The sequence below is a fragment of the Semicossyphus pulcher genome, unplaced genomic scaffold (assembly GCF_022749685.1).
Source record: "Semicossyphus pulcher isolate SPU_LCO1_2020_fin unplaced genomic scaffold, fSemPul1.0.p SCAF_12, whole genome shotgun sequence".
Lineage (NCBI taxonomy): Eukaryota > Metazoa > Chordata > Actinopteri > Labriformes > Labridae > Semicossyphus > Semicossyphus pulcher.
In genome coordinates this window covers 1,706,539-1,726,838 of record NW_027211626.1, presented here as the reverse complement: position 1 = coordinate 1,726,838, position 20,300 = coordinate 1,706,539, and the positions used below count along the sequence as shown (strand labels likewise).

General features: G+C 46.5%; 1 protein-coding gene across 2 annotated transcripts; it reads right to left on the bottom strand.

Annotated features, from left to right (window-relative positions):
- Nucleotides 1-3,214: 3,214 nt before the first annotated feature.
- ism1 (isthmin 1) lies at nucleotides 3,215-18,461 on the bottom strand. 2 transcript variants are annotated; one of them, XM_069658830.1, is made up of 6 exons: nucleotides 18,244-18,461; nucleotides 10,388-10,606; nucleotides 8,466-8,733; nucleotides 5,693-5,836; nucleotides 5,473-5,562; nucleotides 3,215-4,567 (listed from the first exon to the last, which is right to left on the bottom strand). In XM_069658830.1, the coding sequence occupies exons 1-6, from the start codon at nucleotides 18,379-18,381 to the stop codon at nucleotides 4,050-4,052; spliced, it is 1,377 nt and encodes a 458-aa protein (XP_069514931.1). In that variant the 5' UTR covers nucleotides 18,382-18,461; the 3' UTR covers nucleotides 3,215-4,049. The 2 variants fall into 2 exon arrangements, with proteins under 2 accessions (XP_069514931.1, XP_069514932.1); XM_069658831.1 differs by having other exon boundaries at nucleotides 10,388-10,603.
- Nucleotides 18,462-20,300: the final 1,839 nt, after the last annotated feature.

Below are 20,300 nucleotides of genomic sequence, written 5' to 3'. Positions count from 1 at the left end.
AACCTTTTAATTAGGTTTGCCGTGCCGTTAGTGTGCTGCGGTTTTGTGGCCCAGACACTTCCTGCATTGTGCTACACCACCCATAAAGGAGCAGAGCGAGGGAGGGAGAGAAGAAAGTGAGAGAGAGAGAGAGGAGCTAAAAATGGGCCTGCCACATCTGCACCACAAAACAAAGAGATTCCCCACTGCAACAATGCATCCACTAGAGGTGGGAAGAAACCGAGTTCAAATACTTTATTCTACTTTTTAAGGTTTTATTTTTATTGCAATTTTTTACTACTTACAAATATTTGCTATATATATCTACACCTTACTACCTTTTCATTACTTTAGCTTTAAAGCATTTGAGAAGCTTCCAACCAAAATGGATCGGACGATAATAATAATGTATTTTTGCCACCCCTAGCATCCACCTTTTTACCTCCTTAAATTCCAGCATAGACAACAAACCACTGAGAGTTGGAGAACAGCTGAGCTTTCTCTTCAGTTACTACAACATGAATCCATCCAAGTTTCCACTGCTTTCTTTTCTTCCTTTTAGCTCCTCTTGTTTTCTTATTCCCACAGTTAGCGCTGGTGTGTGGAGATGTGCTGAGAAACCCCAGAGGCAGCCCTGTCAGACTGCGTCTAAAACAGCGCGAGCACGTTGGACATCGCTTCCTTCTCCAAACAAAAATAGAGGCAAAATACCAACAATCATATCTTGGTGATGCTTAATGAGCCCTTTCGGATCCTTGACAATATACCACTAATATGGTGCTTTGCATCCTTTGAAACACACCAGAGTGGCGTCCTGGAAATAGAAACACAAAAACGTGACGCCCCGCAGCCGAGCTTTCTCTCTCTGTAGTCTCAGTCTGTCTGCCCTCTCGTCCACTTTCACACCAGTATCACTCGGCTTTTAAATCTCTGTATCTGTATTCTACCTGCATCGTGGCACAGGCTTTAAGTTTTGCGAGGGGAGGGTGGGGGGGGGGAGAAATGGGAGATGAAAAGCGAGGAGGGTGTACGAGTAATTGCCTGCTCTCCAGACACGTGGAGCCTGTCTTGAGAGAAGATACTGGGGGGGGTGACGGGGGAGAGTTGTGGAGGTATGTCATCAATTTGAGCTCGACCCTAATGTTTCAAAAATACAGACGGACACCTCGCTTTGATCTTCATGGCCTGTTCTGCAGACGGCCTGCAAAGATAACGATCCATGCCGGTTACTGTAATCTTAGCCTGGAAGCTTTTACAGAGAGGGGAGAGGGGAGCACCAGAGGAAGGAATATATCTTCTTTTTGAAAAGATGAAGCAGGTATTTGAGGGATAGATCCTTATAAAAGTCTGTGTTTGGGATAAATGGGTCGAGGGATGCACATGGAGGAATTTAGTATGAATAGTGAAGCATCTAGGCGGTTGCACGTAGCGCCTGAGGGGTGTGGAACGTGCTCGGACCTGCTGCGTTACACAGACAAGCCCTGCACCCGGCCAGCTGTGCTGCACACAGGACTGCAGGAATGAGAGCGCCATGAATGGCTTTCTCTGTGTGACAATGACTGCAGCACTCAGCGGAGAGGGAATGGTCAGAGGTCCTTGCCACAGTTTCAGTGTGTGTGTGAGTGTGAGTGCACGTGTACACTGAGAAATTATCCAGGAATGTGAGGATGCATGCCAAAGACAAAGAATTTGAGTCGCATTCAAGGGAACCTTCCCCTCCTCCTGGAGAAATATCACAATCCCATCAAAAGGCCTCGCCTGAGAGCCACACTGGATGGAACTAATGGAAGTCTTGTGCGCTGGATTAAGCCTGCTGGAGGAGGTTAATTGATGAGATTATTTTCTGCAGATGAATTTCCTCTGACAGCAGGAGGGAAATCTAATAGCAGCTGATGAAACTGATTGAAATTTCACCTTTAAAGCCACTGGAAACCCAAATCCAGAACAAACTGTCAGATAGTGTCACGGCCGCTCCCCTTGGTACGCTCTGCAGACCGGGTGGAAGGCTGTTCAGCAGAATGGGACACAGCTATGAGACAGAGCAGCAGCCAGTCTGGATCAGACCTTTTCTCACCACACACCCCTGCATTGCTTTGTGTGCCTTCCTTTGTTTTTACAGCGTCACCCTTTGATTTTCTTACAGCTTTTCTTGAACTGGGCGTGGTCCAGCTTCAATATTGATTTAACCCAATAAATCGAGTGAACCGATAGCATCCACCCAAGGATAGCATCTTATATGACCATAGACTGTATGAAAAGATGGCCGACATAACAGCTCCCTGAACGGGAAGCCAAACCCTCTCTATCGCCCCCTGCTGGCTGGCTGCAGTATAGCTCATAAAGCCCGCCTCCTCCATGTTAACAGATGGGACATGGGTCAAACTATAAAATCAAAATACATTTTTGTCATTTTGGTTTCTGTCATTATAGTTAGTTCTTATCGTGCTGATTTATGTCCAAGTGTTCATTTTTCTGACAAGTTTACTTTTAATTAGTTATTTGATGCTATAAAAAGGGGGTGTGGCCTCATGATTGACAGCTCTGTGGACAAATGGGGCTCCTGCAGCGTTCTGTTCCAGAGTAGCAGAGTAGAGGAGGAACGGCGAGAGGAAACTCAACTAACACTAACACTACAGTCAGTGAACTTTCCATAAGCGTGAATATCTGCTTCAGACCGACACAAAGTAAGTTCCATAAGTTAAGTGTGTGTTTTGGTTAGTGGAAGTGGCTACGGTGGCTCCACCCACCGATCTCTACTGCGCAGACTCTGGCTTCAAATGACGTCACCATCGCAAGATGGCAGCGCCCGTCAGGGGGGTATATTGGCTTCAATGCGAGCAGATGGAGACGCGTCGTCCATCTTTATATACAGTCACTACTATAGACTGATGCAGGTATTGAGCGTCTACACTACAGAGCAATCATAAGCAAACGTTGCATATGTACGCTAACCGCTAACTCTGATATGAATAGGAAAGCATTGTGTAAATCACCATTTACCATTCATACTGTTTAGGGCTGCGACGTCTTGACTCTTACATGCACCCTGCTGCAGATTAGCAGGCAGATGTCGATCCAAATGTGCAAAATACATTTTAATCCACAGTTTGTAATAGTTATGAATTTCCCATGAGATTTCTGTGGATGCTTAATAAGACTCAACTTTGACATCGTAAATGCATTTTTACTATTTCAAGCTGAACATCCAGCTGCTTTAAAAGAAATTTCCCATAAACATCGTACACACAGATTTCTGTTCCAACACATTTGTTGGCTTTTTACAAATTTATTTATAGATTTATATCTCAAAAATCTTTCCGTACAGTTCACACATTCTTTACGCTCGATTACGGTTCAATCCTAACTCGAGAGATGGATAAAAGTTTGAGCTAAAGACGAATCTCAAGTTAGCATTCAGCCGAATGTGAATCAGACGACCACAAACTCAGACACAGCTACAACTTAATAAATACTTTACAAAAATAATGAAGGATTTTTACAATGATCTGCCTCAGAGACACAAGGGACGCAGCTGTAAATAAAATAAAAAATGTGCATGCTAAATAAACTCACAAGCGTACATGAGAGCCGGGATATTGTGAATGACAAAACAGGATGTCCGTGTTCCCTCTGCCCACCGCCCCCCTCATTACTCTTTAACCACAGGCCTCTCAGATTCACCGAACAAAAGCTATCTAAGGCGACGAAAACTGACACAAACTAAACATTCGAAGAAGATTTTCCCTTTTTAGAATAAAAACTCCCTTTAGTGACCAAATCTGACACAGTTATTATTGGTGACAAAATTACTGGCAGCTTTTTCGAGGCATATTTATAAAAACGTTTAAAAAAAAGTTTTGTGCCGGGTTTTTGTTTCAGTCCAGAAAAGTTCCTGAAGCGTTCTGACTCTGTTGGTTTTTAATCCTCTTGATTCAAAGAGCAGCAAGTCTTGTTCCTCAGAGCCGAAAAGTTCTCGTGTTATTTGACATAAAACAGAATAAAAATGGTTTCAGCACCATTTCTGAGGTTGAATATTTAAGCAGTTTGTTTCTCTCTCTCTCTCCAGCAGGCTAGAACTCCCTCGCTTCTTCAAACTGTTTGTAGTAGTCCTCGTCCTGCGGGTTGTCGGGACACTTCTGCCCGTTGTTTGGCGGCCTGGCCTGGTTGTAGCGGCTCCAGTCTCCTTTGCAGATGATCCAGGGCAGGATGTCCACCTTGTAGTGCAGGTCGGCAGAGAACTCGGTGCTGATGAGGTTGGGCGTGCCGGCTCCTTTGCCGCGAGTGATGAGCTTCATGCTGTCGTCGTAGCAGCAGTGCTGAGCCGCCAGCGTGGTGGACTCCAGCGTCAGCATGGAGCGGATGCAGTAACGGGCCGTCGGCTTGTAGATCTCCAGCTTCTCTTTCGGCCCGCTGGCGTCCTTCCAACGGAAGTCTCGTCGGGTAGAAGGGTCGTGTACGTCCGCCGTGCTGTACGCCACCTCAGTTGGGTAAGAGCAGGGGCAGCCGGGGAGGTCGTTCGCCACCTTGGTCATGTACTTCTTCAGGAAGTCGCTCTTGCAGTTCATCCATCGCTCGCAGCTGTCTGTGTCTGGAGGAAACAAAAACACAATGAATGTCCACGCCAGCAGAGGCAGAGTGCCTCGTGTCATACTCTGTAAGCTCAATCTACTGGCAGGGGGGAAACTGCAGGGAACATCGAGTCTCCCCTGTAGTGGAATTGATATCACGCGTAGTATTATCGGTGGAAAATATCGGCAGAAAAATGACATATCTGCCGATACCGATAACATGCTGATAATATCGTGCATAGCTACTAAAAACCCAAGAAAACAGCGTGTCAGGCGTTTATCTGCGCACTCTATGTCTACAAGTTAGAAAAAGTTATGTCGACAAACTTGTCTGTCTGTCACGGTGTCCCTTCTCCTTACCTTTCCAACTGAATGGCCAGACGTTAAATACTTTGACATCTCTGTAATGGACTCACCGGGTCAGATCTTTATATAACCCAGCTAAAATCAACTCCAGGCCTCGTATAGCTTCACTTACACGTGTAGAATTGGTCTGACTAAGGTCTTTATCCTGCATCTCAACACACAGCAGCTTTTAGGCATTTTTCTGTTGTTTGCTTTCAGACAAAAGTGACAAACAGGAACCTAAATTTAAAGTTAATGGAGAGCGAATAATTGTTTTCTCCTCTGGTGTGCACAGGACTTAACTGTGCTCTGTCTCTCTCTATTGATAAGAAGGTGAACTAGAAGTGTAAGAAGGTGTGTTTTCTCCGTGTTGATTGAGAACACACAAAGAGAGATGGAGCAGCTGCACACTGAACTCCTCCTGCCTTGCTGCACATATTCATCTCTGCACAGTAATGGGCCGCAGCCCGAGCGCGAGGAATGCGAAGTGTGTGAGGGAACACTGCTGCCAGATGGATGAGCTGTCTTTGATAGTGTAAGAAATGAGGTTTGGAGAAAGACGAGAGCAGCAGAATCTCACCAACACCAAAGAGCTCCGTGGCATTGAACTCATCTGTTCCAGCTAACAGGCTCACTTCAGTCGCTGCTGTCTTGAAGGCGTCTTCGATTCCTTCAGAGAGACAAACGAGCAGTGAAAGGTGGATTAAAAGATGAAAGACTGCTAAATCAACACATGACCTTACAGACTCTGCTCTAGTATCCAGAGCTTTATGTTCTGTGATCCTGAATCCAGCCCTTACCTGGGCAGTTTGGCATGTCACAGGTCCTGGACTCGGTGGCCGTGCAGGCGTAACCACACGACCTGGTTCTCTTCTGGTTCCCGTTTCCACAGGTGACGCTGCACGCCGTCCAGTTACTCCAGTCCCCCTCGCCGTCCATGTAGTCTGGATCAGAGAAAGAAAGAGAAGGAGATCCTTAGCTCTGATGCAGGCCACATGCTGAACTTACTCAGGCCTGTTAGCATGCCTCACTAATAAAAAGTGGGGGGGGACATGAAAGGGGAAGTGGGGGAGCTCAAAGTTCTCTTTGACTTTGCCCCTCAAAGCAGATACCACACAAGCCAGTCTGCGCACACACACACACACACACACACACACACACACACACACACACATGTACAGACTGTGTTTAACATGCTAACGCTAACACAAGTCCAGGTAAGAGGGAAGAACGTCCAAAAAATCGACAGGGAATCTGCAATGTGGACAAACGTAGGACATCATTATAAACCGTGGATGTAGCCTCTGTGATGTGACTCGGGTTCAACGTGTTGGCGGCAGCGACGTTGGAGCCAGAATTGACTGTATTGTATGACTGTATGACTCATTATCAAAGCTTTGCAGTGTTTGCCTGTGACTAATTTATTATCTGGGGATTGTATATGTAGCGGTAGCTGACGGGAGTTTTGTATTGATTAGACTAAAGAGGCTGAGAGAGCTCGTGGAACGCAGCGGAGGCTAGAGAACAATATTTGCATGAAAAAAATCTCCAAAAGGCTCCAACAAATCAAACACGGGGAGAAGAAGTTTAACTACTGATTAGCTGAGGTGATGGCTATCAGACAGCTAGCAGCTCCCACCTGTCTCTCAAAGAGGCCACGCCCCTCATGATGCATAACTATGGCAGCATTCAGGCTGCAGCTAAAACTGTCCCAATTCCAATTTCTCCCCCTAAGTGACACAAAGATCAGATTGTATCCAATCAGTGTGAACAGCAACAAGTTGCATGATTAAATTTGGAACTGGTCAACTTCAATATCTGGTACTAAATGGGAATCCAAAACATGCGACTTGTATTTGAACACTCAAATCGTAATTGATCCGCGTTGCCATGGTAATAAGCACATTTCCAGGAGAGATTCTAAAGAAGAAGAACACCATGGAGGACAACGACACGCAGCAGTGGAGAGACGGCGAAAAAGCAGGGAGATGCCTCTCTCCAATCAAGACCAGAAGGCTCGTACAGCAGCTGAGGTGTTGCAGATAAGGCAAGGAGTTTTTAAGGAGGTTAGTTTAGCCTGTCTCTGATGGAGATGTCACTTATTTGCACATAAGTTTGTGCACATCAAAAATCCCAACGCCTGAGAGCGTCCATGTTTTATGGAAAACAAGTCTTTTGTTATTGCTGTTTCTACACGTGTGTCTTTTTAAAATCGTTTTCTGTTCACATTGAAATCTTAAATGTTTCACATTCTAAAATAGATATGAACAGTGACTCTAAAAAATCAAGTTAACATGGGGCTCTATGGGGACTGACTCACTGCTGGAGACATCCTCAAGTGGACACCAGAGGAACTGCAGCTTTTGACGCTTCTTAAATTCTCAGCCGTAGATGTTGCGGCTCGAGTTTTCCCCGGCACAGTGGACCCCCTTCAGTTTCTCTCTCTGTGATTCAGCGGTTTGGAAATGGGAAGTGAAACGGCAAGAAATCCTCTTTAACTCCGATTATCAGCGAGCAGATCAGTGTGATGGGAACACACGGAAACACCAGGCTCGACCACCAGCTCGCCCAACCGCCACCATCACTGCTTCACTCTGACACACACATCCACATCTTGAAAGCAGCACTCCATCAATGAGGGGAATTAATGTGGGCATGTTGGGATGGAAGTATTTCTGGCCGGGGTCCAAACCTTCCTATACACCCCCCGCTGCCATCTGCCCCTCATTATGAGCATTTTGTATGAATACAGGCCAGATATCCGTCGAGCGCTGCTCCCCTCCCCCTTCAACGAGGGCCAAGGAGCCGGTGGTCGCTCAGACTGAACTCAGCATTTAGAGACTTTGATAATAAGCTGCCCTCAGCCCACAGATGAGACAGCTGAATGTGCTGAGATGGATGACCCTCTCTGCCTGTCCACAAGTATGATTATTAGCTTTAAACCAGGACAGTAATGATGATAAAATATTTCCTCGTCCATTTGTGGGGTTGAAATAAAGGATGAATGAGCGCTGACCGCAGCCATGACCCAGAAACATTAAAAAAGGTTAGAAAACGGCCTTCCTCACCGCTGCAGAGCAAGTGGATAAAATGTCATTTACCACAGCACACGCATTCCTGCTGCACCACGTTGGTTTGGGCATGCTGCAACACGGGCCGGACGCACACCGTACGACAGCGAGTGTAAATTCTTCCACGGCAGATTTATCTGTGGGGTAACTTCTGGAGAGTGTTGTGAGAATGGTGTGGCAGCCAAACGGCGCTTCTGGCCTCATTCCTGCTGCTGAACTTTGATGTAGCGAGGCGTTTAAACTGTGTCACGTAGCGAGCTGCGCACCACAGAGGAATCCGTCTCATAAAAGAGTGTTAAAGGCTTCAATCAGGGGCTCCCAAAGGCCCGCCTGGGATGACTGCACTTATTATGGTGACAGCTTAAATCAGCAAATCTGCAAATTACAGATTCCACATCAGACTATGGCCATCTGCGGAGGCGCTGGAGACCAGCGCTCAAATAAGAGCCTGTGCTAAATATTCTGCCATGTGCGATGTGCCTCCCGTCCTCGTCATTCTCACCATATTCACTCTGAGTCTTGCTTCCTCCCGCGGTGCCTCCTCTCCTGTCCCAGTCAGCAGGCGGCCGGAGGAAGTTGCTGTCCTCGCTGTTGCTCCCGTAGGAGCGATCGTGCTCCTCTGTCTGGTGAGTGGTGGAGGAGGACGAGGGTGACGAAGAGCGAGGCCACCAGTTTCTCCAGTTTGGAGAAGCCCAGCTGGGTTTGGTCTCTTTCCGGAGGCCTTTCTCTGGCTCGTGGCCCTCCAGTCCGTCCACCACTTCGATAGTCACCTGTACGAAAGAACAAAGTGTGTTTAAAGGGGCAGTTTTTGTAGAAGGGTTGTACGAGGTTCTTGTTAGCCAGAGGAACGCTAAGGAAGCTAAACTATGTACCGCTTTGGTAAGCGAAGCTTACTTTCAAAAAGTCCCACCTACAAAATGTTAGAGGAGACTTTTATGAACCAGAGAACACAGAGAAATAAGTTTAGCAGAGGGCGACGGGGCGATGGAGAGACAGGGAGTACTCCTGTAGTTGTTGGTGAGTTGTTCAGCGCTCTCTTTCCTGACGGTTGGCTAACGCGATGCTCCTCAGAGTCAGGCTCGACTATTCTCCAGCGATTTAAAGTAATCCTCAGAAAAATGATTACTGCAGACGTGGAGCTGTCTCAGAGTTGATGCTTATATCGAGTGCAGCTTGGCACAGCTGTCTGAAGCCGATATCGCTTCACAAAGGACGATGAAACCACAGACTAGTGTGAACAGACCAGAATAAGACACAGTTTGAGCTTGATGCAGCTCTTTCTGACCAAAACAACTGCTCCTATACTGTGCACGGCCTGTTGTGGAATAAGGACGTTGTGCCGTTGTCTGGTGAGCTGAAGCGCTGAAAATATTAAAAACTACAAAGTGAAATGTTATTTTAAGGTGGGACTATTTTTCCTCAAACCCGGTCCAAAGAGCTACATGAGGTGCTTTTCGACCAAAGGTATCAGGAACTGGAACTGGAACTAAATTTAGATCCTGAGTTCCTCAAAAGGTTCCTGGGGAAAGTTCCTGCTGTTGAAAAGCACCGATAGCTTAGCTTCTGTGTCGGAACACCCTCATCTAGTGAAGGTAAAAGAATCTCATACCTCCCAGTTTAAAAGATCAGAACTCTCCATGTACGGTTGATATTTAGCACGGAGAACAACACAGTACTTTCGGACTGGATGGGGCAGTCGGTGGCTTTCCGATGCCCCAGCACACAGTATCGCCCCTTCCCCCTTTCTGTCCTCACACATGTGCCTCCCAGATGAGGGGGGACCATCACCCCTGCCCCACAGTCACCCTCCCACCTCTCGGGCTCTCTCCACCTAAACACAAAGTTCAAAGGGCTCCTCAGCCTCCTCCAGACCATGAAAGCCAGATGAATCCCAGGATCAAAGACACCCCCCTCCTCCCGCCCCCCCCTTCTCCCACAGCCTCACGCCCTTGCTCAATTGGTTGCTCTGCTCTCTTCCCACATCTTGAGATGTTAATACACTTTGTTCCTGCTCGGATTTAGCGCTGATGCTCTCAGAAATGGAAAGACCCCCTCGCTGGATTAGACAGCAGAATGATTTAAACATGGCAGCGGTTACTCGGCCATCTGCGAGGGTTTGCCGCACATTTCCCTAAGCTGCTGCCGTCTTCCTGCTCATGGGTTAGCAGCGAGGCATTGCTGGTTAGCGTCTGCCTTCCAGCTGTCATTATGACGGACGGGAGACCTCAGTGTCTATCTTAAGCTTCACTACCAGCCAGGAAGTGTGAGAGAGGAAGGGGGGAGAAAAAGGGGGCAGTGATGTGCACCAAACTATGCCCCCTCTTCCTGTTTGCTCTTCCTGCCCGGTGTGCTTGAGTAGCCATGTCTTACGAGTGAGTGAAAGCATCAAAGCACGCTGGCAGGTGCACAGACACACATGATCACCTGTATGTTGGGGTTCTGTCCATTGATATCCGCTTTGGAGAGGTCGGGGAAGTTGTGCAGGTCGAGGAGGAAGGCCCCGGGGCCGTCTCTGTGCACGTTGCTGCCCTGCGCCCAGGGGAGGGTGGAGGGCCGGTGGGTCAGCCGGTGTTCTGGACCAGATCTCCGGTCTTCAGGAGCCAGCTGGGCAGAGGAGCTGCTCTTTGCATTTATATTGTTCTGCTGAGGAGAGAAAGGAACATCATGTATTCATTATTCATGCACTCACAAGATTATTAGAACGTTTATGGGACATATTTTATCCACTTTTGTGTGAAATTCACTCGATCGGCTTTGCACCAGATCAGATTCGGGGATGCCCTGACACTTAAGACTAAAAGCTCACTAGCTCACTCAAAGTTTAACCCAAAGCTCTAAAATTTTAAACTGATACAGCTGACATGACGTTAAAGACATGTGGTGATTTTCAAAGCTGCGACATGAAACACGGCCTTGTTAGTGCCACTCGAAGATGACTTTCACTGACCACAGGACGAAAGAAACGATTGATCCTTTATGTTTGAGCTGATGCACTGTGAGTTGGGTTTTAGCTGCACTTTAAATAAGCACGTTTTCACAAATTACAGCATGTTTGCTTTCAGATGAGTCCTCATATGAGCATTTTCATCGAGAAGTTCTTCCCTCACAAGCTTTTTTATGTGCCGCTGCCTTTGAAACTTTAAAAGATGGTGATTTTAAAGGGGTTAAGTCTGAGGGTCCCGTGTGTCACTCTGCATCTCCACAGCGTGCACACTCAGCAGTAACATTAGATTGATCTCTCATGCTGACAGAGGTTCATGTGGCCGTGACCTCTGTCATAAATCCTGTGGACAGGCGGACTCTGGACGACAGAAAGAAGGAGCCACTGAAGCAGAGGGACAGACTCCACACTGAGCTTAAACCAGAACATAATCCGTCTGCAGCCGGCGTCAGAGCCAGAGTCACATTTATACTGTATATTTTTCCACTTTAACCTGACAGAGTATGCTGCTGCTTTAGCAGTGTTATATGATGTGGACATTTTTAGCAGGTTCTGGTGCTGCCTGGGAGAAATGTAAGCCTGATGGTTTCCCTGCTCGGAGGCTATACAGAGAAACCTAAGCAAACATAGCAAAATAATTACATCTGCCTCCTCGCAGACAGAAAAACATTTGGTCTCTGACAGGGGGGTTGTAAATCCGTCCCAGAAGGACAGTTGAGGCATATGTCCCCTGTCAGGTATGCACAGAAGGAACAATTATTCCTCAATGGGACAGACAGCCATAAGTAGTCGGCAATCATCCGTTCTGGGGTGGCAGAAAATAAGATCAAAGAGAGCCATCAATCACGCTGCTTGTTTTCTTTCTTCATGTCCCATTTCTTCTCCCCAGTGTTTTTGTGGCCGAGCCGAGGCCTGAGAATATGGCAGCAGCGCTGCACGGCTGCGGTGGCCAGTCACAGACAAAGTGTCAGCTCAGCCACATTGTGGTGGGCATAAAAGCCCCCAGTGGAGCTGTTTGTGTCCAGCCAAGGTGCACTCTGGGACATTATAGGCGCTGTAAATGGACACGCACAGCACGGGAGGAAGGATTATAAATGTACATGTAACTTGAAGTGAACCGCAGAGGGGACAGCGGCTGCACAGACTGACTCCTGTTTCATTCATTTATTCACTGGCAGAGAGAGGAGGCGATTCTGGCTCTGAGCACTGATCACATCATGTGGCTCAGTCCAGAAGAGCGACTGAGTCAGCTCCGAAAATGCTCTTTCATAATTTAATCAATTATTTTTTTGGCCTTTTTTTTAGAGAGAGGACAGTGCTTAGTGTGGTAAACGGGAGAGTGGGGATGACACGCTGCAAAGGGCCGAGGGTGGGAGTCGAACCCGCGGTCACCACATCAAGGACTGTGGCCTCTGCACGGGCCGGCCATCTAACCGCTGAGCCCAACATACAGCAATATTTGACCTTTAACTGAACATGTGCACACATACACCTCAAACTGAGCCGACTCGACCAGCAACATCCCGACCGTCAGACAGCAGATGGAGTTGATCTGATGAAATGACGCATTTTAAAGAACTTTCACATCTTAATGTGATAATTGACAATGATTATAAAATTGAACTTAATCTGGAGGAAGAAGATTTCTGCATTTTTCCTCCAACCGCCACATAAGAGGGAGAGGTTTTATTGTCGATAAGATGGCGAGTTTTTATGAGTATTTATATTCACAGTCGTAAAATCGGAGGAAACTGTCAGTTCTGAATTATAACCACAGATGTTTTTTACCATAACCGAACAATTATGGCTGCGAGCGTCTTTGGTTTTATCACAAACACTTTGTCTTTGAGATGCCCGGGAGATAACCTCGTCGTCCTGCTCCCAGCCTTCAGAAGTGGCTCAGTGGCTGCGATGAAGCTGCGCTGAGGGAGCAGGTCCAACACGGCGCTCACAGGTTCATCACTTTATTAAAACATACATGTGTGTTTGATCTCCTCCGCTTGGATTATATTTCACCTGCAGACACACACGCTGCTCCTCAGTCCAGATATTACTCTGATACCACAAACAGTCATTTCAATCTGCTGCCAGAAAACAGGAATCAGTCGGTGAGTTCTGACTTGTTTTTGTGCAGATTATTTTTCAGATTTAGACGATTAGATGTCAGAAAGTTTTGGAGAAAGATCAACAAGATTTCCCAGAGCCCAAAGTGTGTAACATTATGAGAAAAAAGTAATTTTAGCCTTTTGTTAGCCTATATGTTTCTTTGAAGGATATATCCAAAGAGCAGCCAGCCAACTGCGCTGAAATGAGGAGCGAGGAGCTTCTTGTGAAGTTATACTTTAAATGATTGCAGGAGGCTTAATACGACTTTAGCTGCAGCTGTATTTATTGAACACACCCAGTAGCATGGAAGCAGAGCACCTCACGAGAACATGCAAGGTGTCCTGCGTTTATATTAAAGCTTTATATTTAGTACAGGTTTCACGAATAGGAAATACTTAAGTATTTCTAAATCTGAAAAGTGATTTTACCTGAAAATTCTTCATTCCTGTAATCTCTGATTTTTTTTCCTATAACGTGGCCCTAAGACTCTGTCGTAGAAGATCAGCGAGCCGCCGCGCTGAAATGAGTAACATCACTTTTCAGAGTCTTCTGACCACGTGGTGCTGATGTAAGGATTTCCTATTTGTGAAATCTAAACTAAAGTATTGTATTATATAGCTGTGTAATGTTATGCGCATTACTATGTGTAATACGGTAACACAGTCTGCAGTGAAACCTAGGAGACGAGGAGATCTCACATGTTCTCTACATGTATGTGATGCTTCCATGCTACCAGCTGTGTCCACAGTTATAGCTCCAGCTAAAGTTGTATTAAGCCTCCTGTGCATCATTTACAAGCATAAAAACAAAGGCTAACCACGGGCTGTAACTCAGTCTTGTATTATGACGACTTTATTCTTTAAATATTACAACTTTATTCTCTTCATATTAAGACTTTATTCTTGTCATCTCAGATTTTATTTTTCTTTCATGTGGCCAAAGACAAAAAGACTTCAAAATCATTTACTAACCTCTCCTAACCGACCATCCACCAAGAACCTACAGTAACCTTTCAGCAGTCACACCTTGGAGATAGTCTAACACTGAGACTCAGTTACTTCACCTGCGTGCCGACAGGACAGCGGCTGATTTTCTCACTGCAGTAAAAACATCCTAACGTAGAAACACGCCCGCCTTAATACAAGCTGCTGATTAAACCTCTGAGCTGAGCTGGAAACGGTCTGTAGCTTAGAAACTGTGGAAATCTAAGTTACTTTGCAGCGTAAGCTCTGAGATTTCACTAAATCTGTACTTCCATCTGGGAGCTCAGCAGTGAGAAGGACAAAGCATGAAATTTTACACGCTCTAATAACAGATTTTCTGTTTGCATCAGGATTTCATGAGAGCGATTTAGGAGAATCAGAAGAGTTGAAAACGATGGAAAGAATTCACAACAAGGGCATTAATCATCAGGAAGGAATGGAGTCAGTGTGTAAAAACAACTTAATAAGGAAAGCATGCTGTTGTGTCATTTTTCTCTGCGTCAGCCTCGGCTCTGCACAGGAGCGATCACTGAAAAGTTAAAGCATCCGCAGACTTCCTCTCTGACGGCGAGCTGCTTCACAGCCCGATCACTCGTCTCATCTCGGCCGCAGGCTTTAATTTGGAGATCAAAAGTGACACTCCGCTCCTCCGTTCATCTGTGGGCCTCCCAGGATGTCACCCCCCACCCTCAAAAGCCATGAATGAACACTCGCACACACAAGCTACCCCCCCCCCCCCCCCCAGTATCTCCTCTTCTTTTCCCGCTTCCCCCCTTTTCACTTTGTGAGGGCTGCTTAAAGGGGCATGACTCCATTTTCAATTGGGAGCAACTCAGGGGTCCTTCCCCCCAGGGAGGCTGGCAGGAAATGAAGGCGGTGCACATTGTGCCAGATGCTTTTCAGCACCACACTTCTGTAGGTGGAGGAGAAAACTATCCTGCCCCTGTCACACACCGCATACTGGGTGTGTTTATGTGTTTATTTAAAGGATCAGACCGAGAGGGTTCATGCTGGAGAGGAGCTCAGAAGTGGAGCGTTGTTCTTGCACTTTATGAATTACAGCTAATGATCTTTCTATGGGAGCAATATCTACAATACACAACCGTTCTTTCTGCAATGAAAGCTCAGAGGAGACGTGTACGAGGCCTTCTTCTTGGCTGAACTAAAACCTGATTTTTCTAAAGACTAACCTGATTTTATCCCTATCCAAATTCATAAACAAATTCAAAGGTTCAAAACAAAAACAACAGAAACGTGCCTCAAAAGAAACACATGTTGCAGAAAGCCAAAGACATGCATGAACAGCAAACACACTGCAAATACAGAAGAGTCAAAAACACATGCAAAACTAAAATTTGGCTCCAGGCCTGTAGGGGGCGCTAAGAGGAACAGCTTTACATACAATAGAGAGAGAGAGCAGGCACTCACTGAGGGCCTCACTGACTACTGCGCAAAAAACACATCTCCATAACATCCATCCATTAGGCTGAGCCTATCCCAGCTGTCACTGGGCGAGAGGTGGTCATACACCTGGACAGGTCGCCAGTCAATCACAGACATATAGAGACCTGTCTCGCTCACATTAACACCTACGGCGATTTAGAGTCACCAATGAACCTAATGAGCATGTCTTTAGACTGTGGGAGGAAGCCGGAGTACCCGGAGGGAACCCACGCATGCACGGGGAGAACATGCAGACTCCACACAGAAAGGCCCGCTACGTCTGAACCGGGATTCAAACCAGGAACCTTCTAGCTGTGAGACGACAGCACTAACCGCTGCACCACCGTGCAGCCATGTCCATAAGAAAAATCCACACATCATTAGTCTCTTTATTTAAACTGGATTGTGTTTTTTTTGGTGTATTGGTTTCTGACGGACAAATTTGCTCAAGTGACCCCTGCTGCTACGTGTATCTGCTGTTAGCTTGTTAGCTCAGTTAGCCTTGCAGCTAGCAGTCCTTGTAGCTTAATCTGCCCGCTCTGGGAGCACTTGACATTCGGAAACTAATTATGAAATGTTATTATTGTAATTGAAGGAATTCTTCTTCTTCTCCTTTCTCTTTCATTCTTTCATTGTCCGCAACAATCACATTTTTGGAGGCTTAAATGTGCTCAGAGCCTCATGAAACTGTGCACGTATTTGTGATATTTAATGGGCCTCGGGCATGAGATCGCCCGAATGGCTCCATAGTGCCCCCGAGAAAAATTCAAAAAGGGCTCCCCATCGAGGCATATTTTATCTTTGTTTTTGTTTGGCTTAGCCTGTAACTGTTTCATATGCCAACTCATACCTGTAATGGCCACACGTTGTTTATGAATAAAGATATGGGAAAAACAAAAGAAAACAAAAAACATTTGGAAGCCGTTTCTGCTCACACCTCGAACCGTCACAGGAGCTCTGGACCGACAGGTCGATACAAGACACTCTGCCAAAACCCAGCTCCACTCAGCGCCCCCTACAGGCCTGGAGCACTTCTGTTGTGACGACAGGACATGCAGCATTTTGCACTTGTTAACTTGTTTTTGACTTTGCATCTTTATGTGTTTGCAGTTTGTTTTTCTTTTGAATTCTGCAGCATGTTTTTATTTACAGCACGTTTCTGTCGTTGTGTTTGTTGTAGTATTTTGTTTGTGTTGTTGAATTTGCAGCCAGTTTCTCCTCAAGTCTTTTGTGATGTTGCAGCACGTTTGACTAACACAGCCGCAGTGTGTGACTCTGCTGTCCTGGGTCAGTGATGATCATGTGCTTTGGACCAAACAGCCGCCTCCCTCCACTCCAGGTGCACAGACGAGCTGCATCCTGTCATTTGTATTTCTCTGAATGCCATTTTCAATATGACACTTTGGAGCGACAATACACCCCCTGGGCCGTGACAAGCCCGGCTGAAAGATGACATCACCGTCTTCAGTGGCAGACCAGTGAAGCATATCCTCACATAGTCAGAGCATTCATGAGCAAAAAGAAAAAATCAGTGCTTTTCTCCACATGGGGCACGAGCAGCAACGCTCAGCTCTTTCATCACAGGAATCTTCATGTAAATTTGAACAACAGGGATGCTGAGGTTGGAATGGGCGGCATGTTTTTACTGCAATTCCTTCGGAGAAACTCCCTCCCTGTCCTCATCCTGCTCATCCAATCCTGCAACATTTGGCCGTGTGACAAATATTCGATAAATTCCTGGAATATTTCCTGAGCTTTGCATGCTCTGATATCCCCCCCGAACACAGGCCTGCTGTTGCATATACCCAGTGATGGCAGTGATGGTGGAGATAAGAGAAATTAGCCTCACCATCCTCTCAAATTCTTTCCATTCATTTAACCCCCCAAAGGCCTAATGAAGAATTTATGAAGGGACACCATTCCAGCGAGCATAAATCACCATGAAGGAAGTATTTCAGTAGCATGCAGCTAAATATACATCAAAAAGCAGCTGATGGATGCTGAACACTAAGAAGCATGTTGATCCTGGACCCAGCTTAACCCTCGAGTCAGGATTTGAGGCTCTGCTGGAGACTGGGAGCTTTATGCTGATGTTAAAATGAGCAGTTAAACCATTAAAGCTGATTTAAGTGGTGTCGAGTTGACTGGTGTCTCCCTTCTGTTTGGGCATGTTTCCTTAACGGGACTGAAATCTTACAAAGTTTCATTAAGACGGCCCTTTAAGAACGTAAAGGTCTAAAAATGTTGTATTACTTTTCTTCTTTTAAACACTTTATATCACCATCTGATCTCCTCATGTGCCCCTGCCTGCTCACCTGATGGTCAAATCAATAAAGTGGATGAATAAAGTCAGTTTGATGCCACACTCTTCTGTAAACACATCTTTGGGGTAGTTTGCTAAGGGAGGAGGGAGGAGGGAGGGGTAGCATCTTCAGGGGTTCTCCTCTGACCCTCCGGCCTCATCAACTGAGCGCTCGGATGACAGTGATGAGCCCATGATGACAGAGAAGTGCCTGCAGCTAGCATTTAACCCCCGACAATAGGGAGGAGCGGGTGGTGCAGAGGGCTGATCTCTGACCCTGCCTCATCCTCCGTCCCTCTGCCGGCTCCCTGCCTCTCCCGGGGGACACCCTGGGGAGACCACATCCGTGTGTGTGTCAACAGTCCCCGCAGACTCACAGGGTTCCCGGGGAGAGGAGGAGGCTTTATGTTACCTGATTCAGTTTTATCAAGCCCATCTGTGACCCAATGAGACCCCTCAGATATCACCTTCTGCCCCCTCAGTACTAACAGATCTGCTCACTCACCTCTGTAAGTGCTGCGTCCTGATCCAGGCTCGCAGTTACATTTCCCTGCGGCAGCGGATTGCTGCGCAGCACCGTGATGTGTAAGGTGAGGAGAAGGAGTCCCAGGAGCAGCAGCAGTTCCGCCGCCAGACGCACCATCCTTTTGACGCGGCCGCTCTTGGGAGCCTGCGCTGTGGCCGGAGCTCCGACTCCGCCTCCTCCCGGTGCAGAGACTCCAATCTCCGGATCCGCCGGGGACGAGGAGCCGCAACACCACTTCGGAGCCACTTCGGGAATCACAATTACAAAGATGAAGGGAAAAGGGTCGGAGAGGGAGCTGACGGATGCTTTGGAAAAAGTGCTGTAGATTAATTTCCAGGTTTTCTTCGTAAACTGTGGGATTGTCCAAAATTCAGTTCAATCTCCTTCAACTGAGTTTTCATTCAGCTTGAGTTTAAACCAAAAAGTCTAAAAGTTAAAGCGCCGATCTTCCAATAAATACTGAGAACTTCAGACCTGACCCAGCGCGCAGCGTTAACTCTTTGCACTCTTGTTGCGCCCTCAGATCTCCAAGCTCAGGAAACTTGCAGTCCAGTTGCCCCGTGGTGTCCCCCGCCACATTCTCAACCTCACACTTCACGTTTCCTCACTTCGTCTCCAGTTGCTTTACGCATATCTTGTGTCGTCCACATTCTGCGCTTTCCAACGCGTGATTCGGCGAGACTTCCTTTGGAGAAAAAAAAGTACAGGTAGTTAAAAAGTAAATCTTATCGGTGGAGTTCAGTCCGCGTTAGAAACAGTCTTCATCCATTCTGCTGCGGATTGTGAGCCCAGCTGAACGGAGACGCGGGCTTGCGTGCGTCTGTAACGAGTCCTGCTGGAGGAAACAAGTCAAAGCACATCAAAGTTCGGCTCACGGAGACGCACGCTGTTCTTGTTTTGCGCTCTTGAGGTGGTTTTATACTATACGCCCCTGTGCAGGCGCCCTCCCCCTGGTTAACTCTTTCGTCCCTCTCAACCAGTCCTCCCCAAACAGTCCGGTGTAGAACCTCCTCAAACTATATTATTCTCCTTTTCCTTTAGACGAGATCAACGTGTTTATTAGCCACTTGATCATAATGACACAGATTTATCTCTCAAAAAATTACAGAACATTATGGCAAATTTAAATAAAAAAAACAACCTTATTAAACCACAGTGATGTATGCTTTTACACACTTTAATTTTTGCAAACAGGGCCTCTATGCGGGAACAATAGGAACCCCTGAAACAACCTGAAGTAACCTTGGTGGTCCCCGGAGGCGCACCGGGCACACAGGCGCGTCGCGGCGCAGAGGAAGACACCCGGAGGCGCGTTGCAGGAGGTCCGCCTCTCCTGTGGACATGTGTACAGCAGCAGCCTGCTCTCAGTCTGTGATTAAACGCTGCTGCGGAAGGTGCGGTAACACTTCGCTTAAGAAAGACAAATGGTGCGTAATGTGATTAGCCCACGTGAGACGTTTTATTGTCCGCTTCAAAGGACAGATCGCTGTGTCAAATTACGCACCAAGCAGGGATGCTGCGGCTTCAGCGCGGGTGACAGTTCACTGAACCCCGAGGCAGCGAAGAGACCGCGCAGCTCATGACATCCGTCACCTTTGAAGTCAAAACACTGGAACCAAAATGTAACTGGCGATGACTAAAAAGATCACATTACCTGGTTGGTGTGATGGATGATTTGTCAGCGTGCATGAAGTCATCATCAAAGATCAGCTGAGGACATAATCTCTGATGATTTGGTCATTAAGTCAGATATAACAGGGGGCAGACTGTAAGTAATGCATGAGTTTAAATATTCAGGCGAAATAATAGATTCACAACTCGCATTCAAAACACAATAAAAAAAAGAACAAAATCACATTCAATTTGGCAGATTTAAGACATCAAAGACCTCAAATTGTCCATCAATTTCATGATTTTCTGACACATGAACTGTTATCAGCAATCAGTTGAGATACTTCCTAAGCAGGCTCTAAAACATTGGATAAAAAAAATCTATATAAAAATTATAAAATTGTAACAAATTATGATTTATTAAA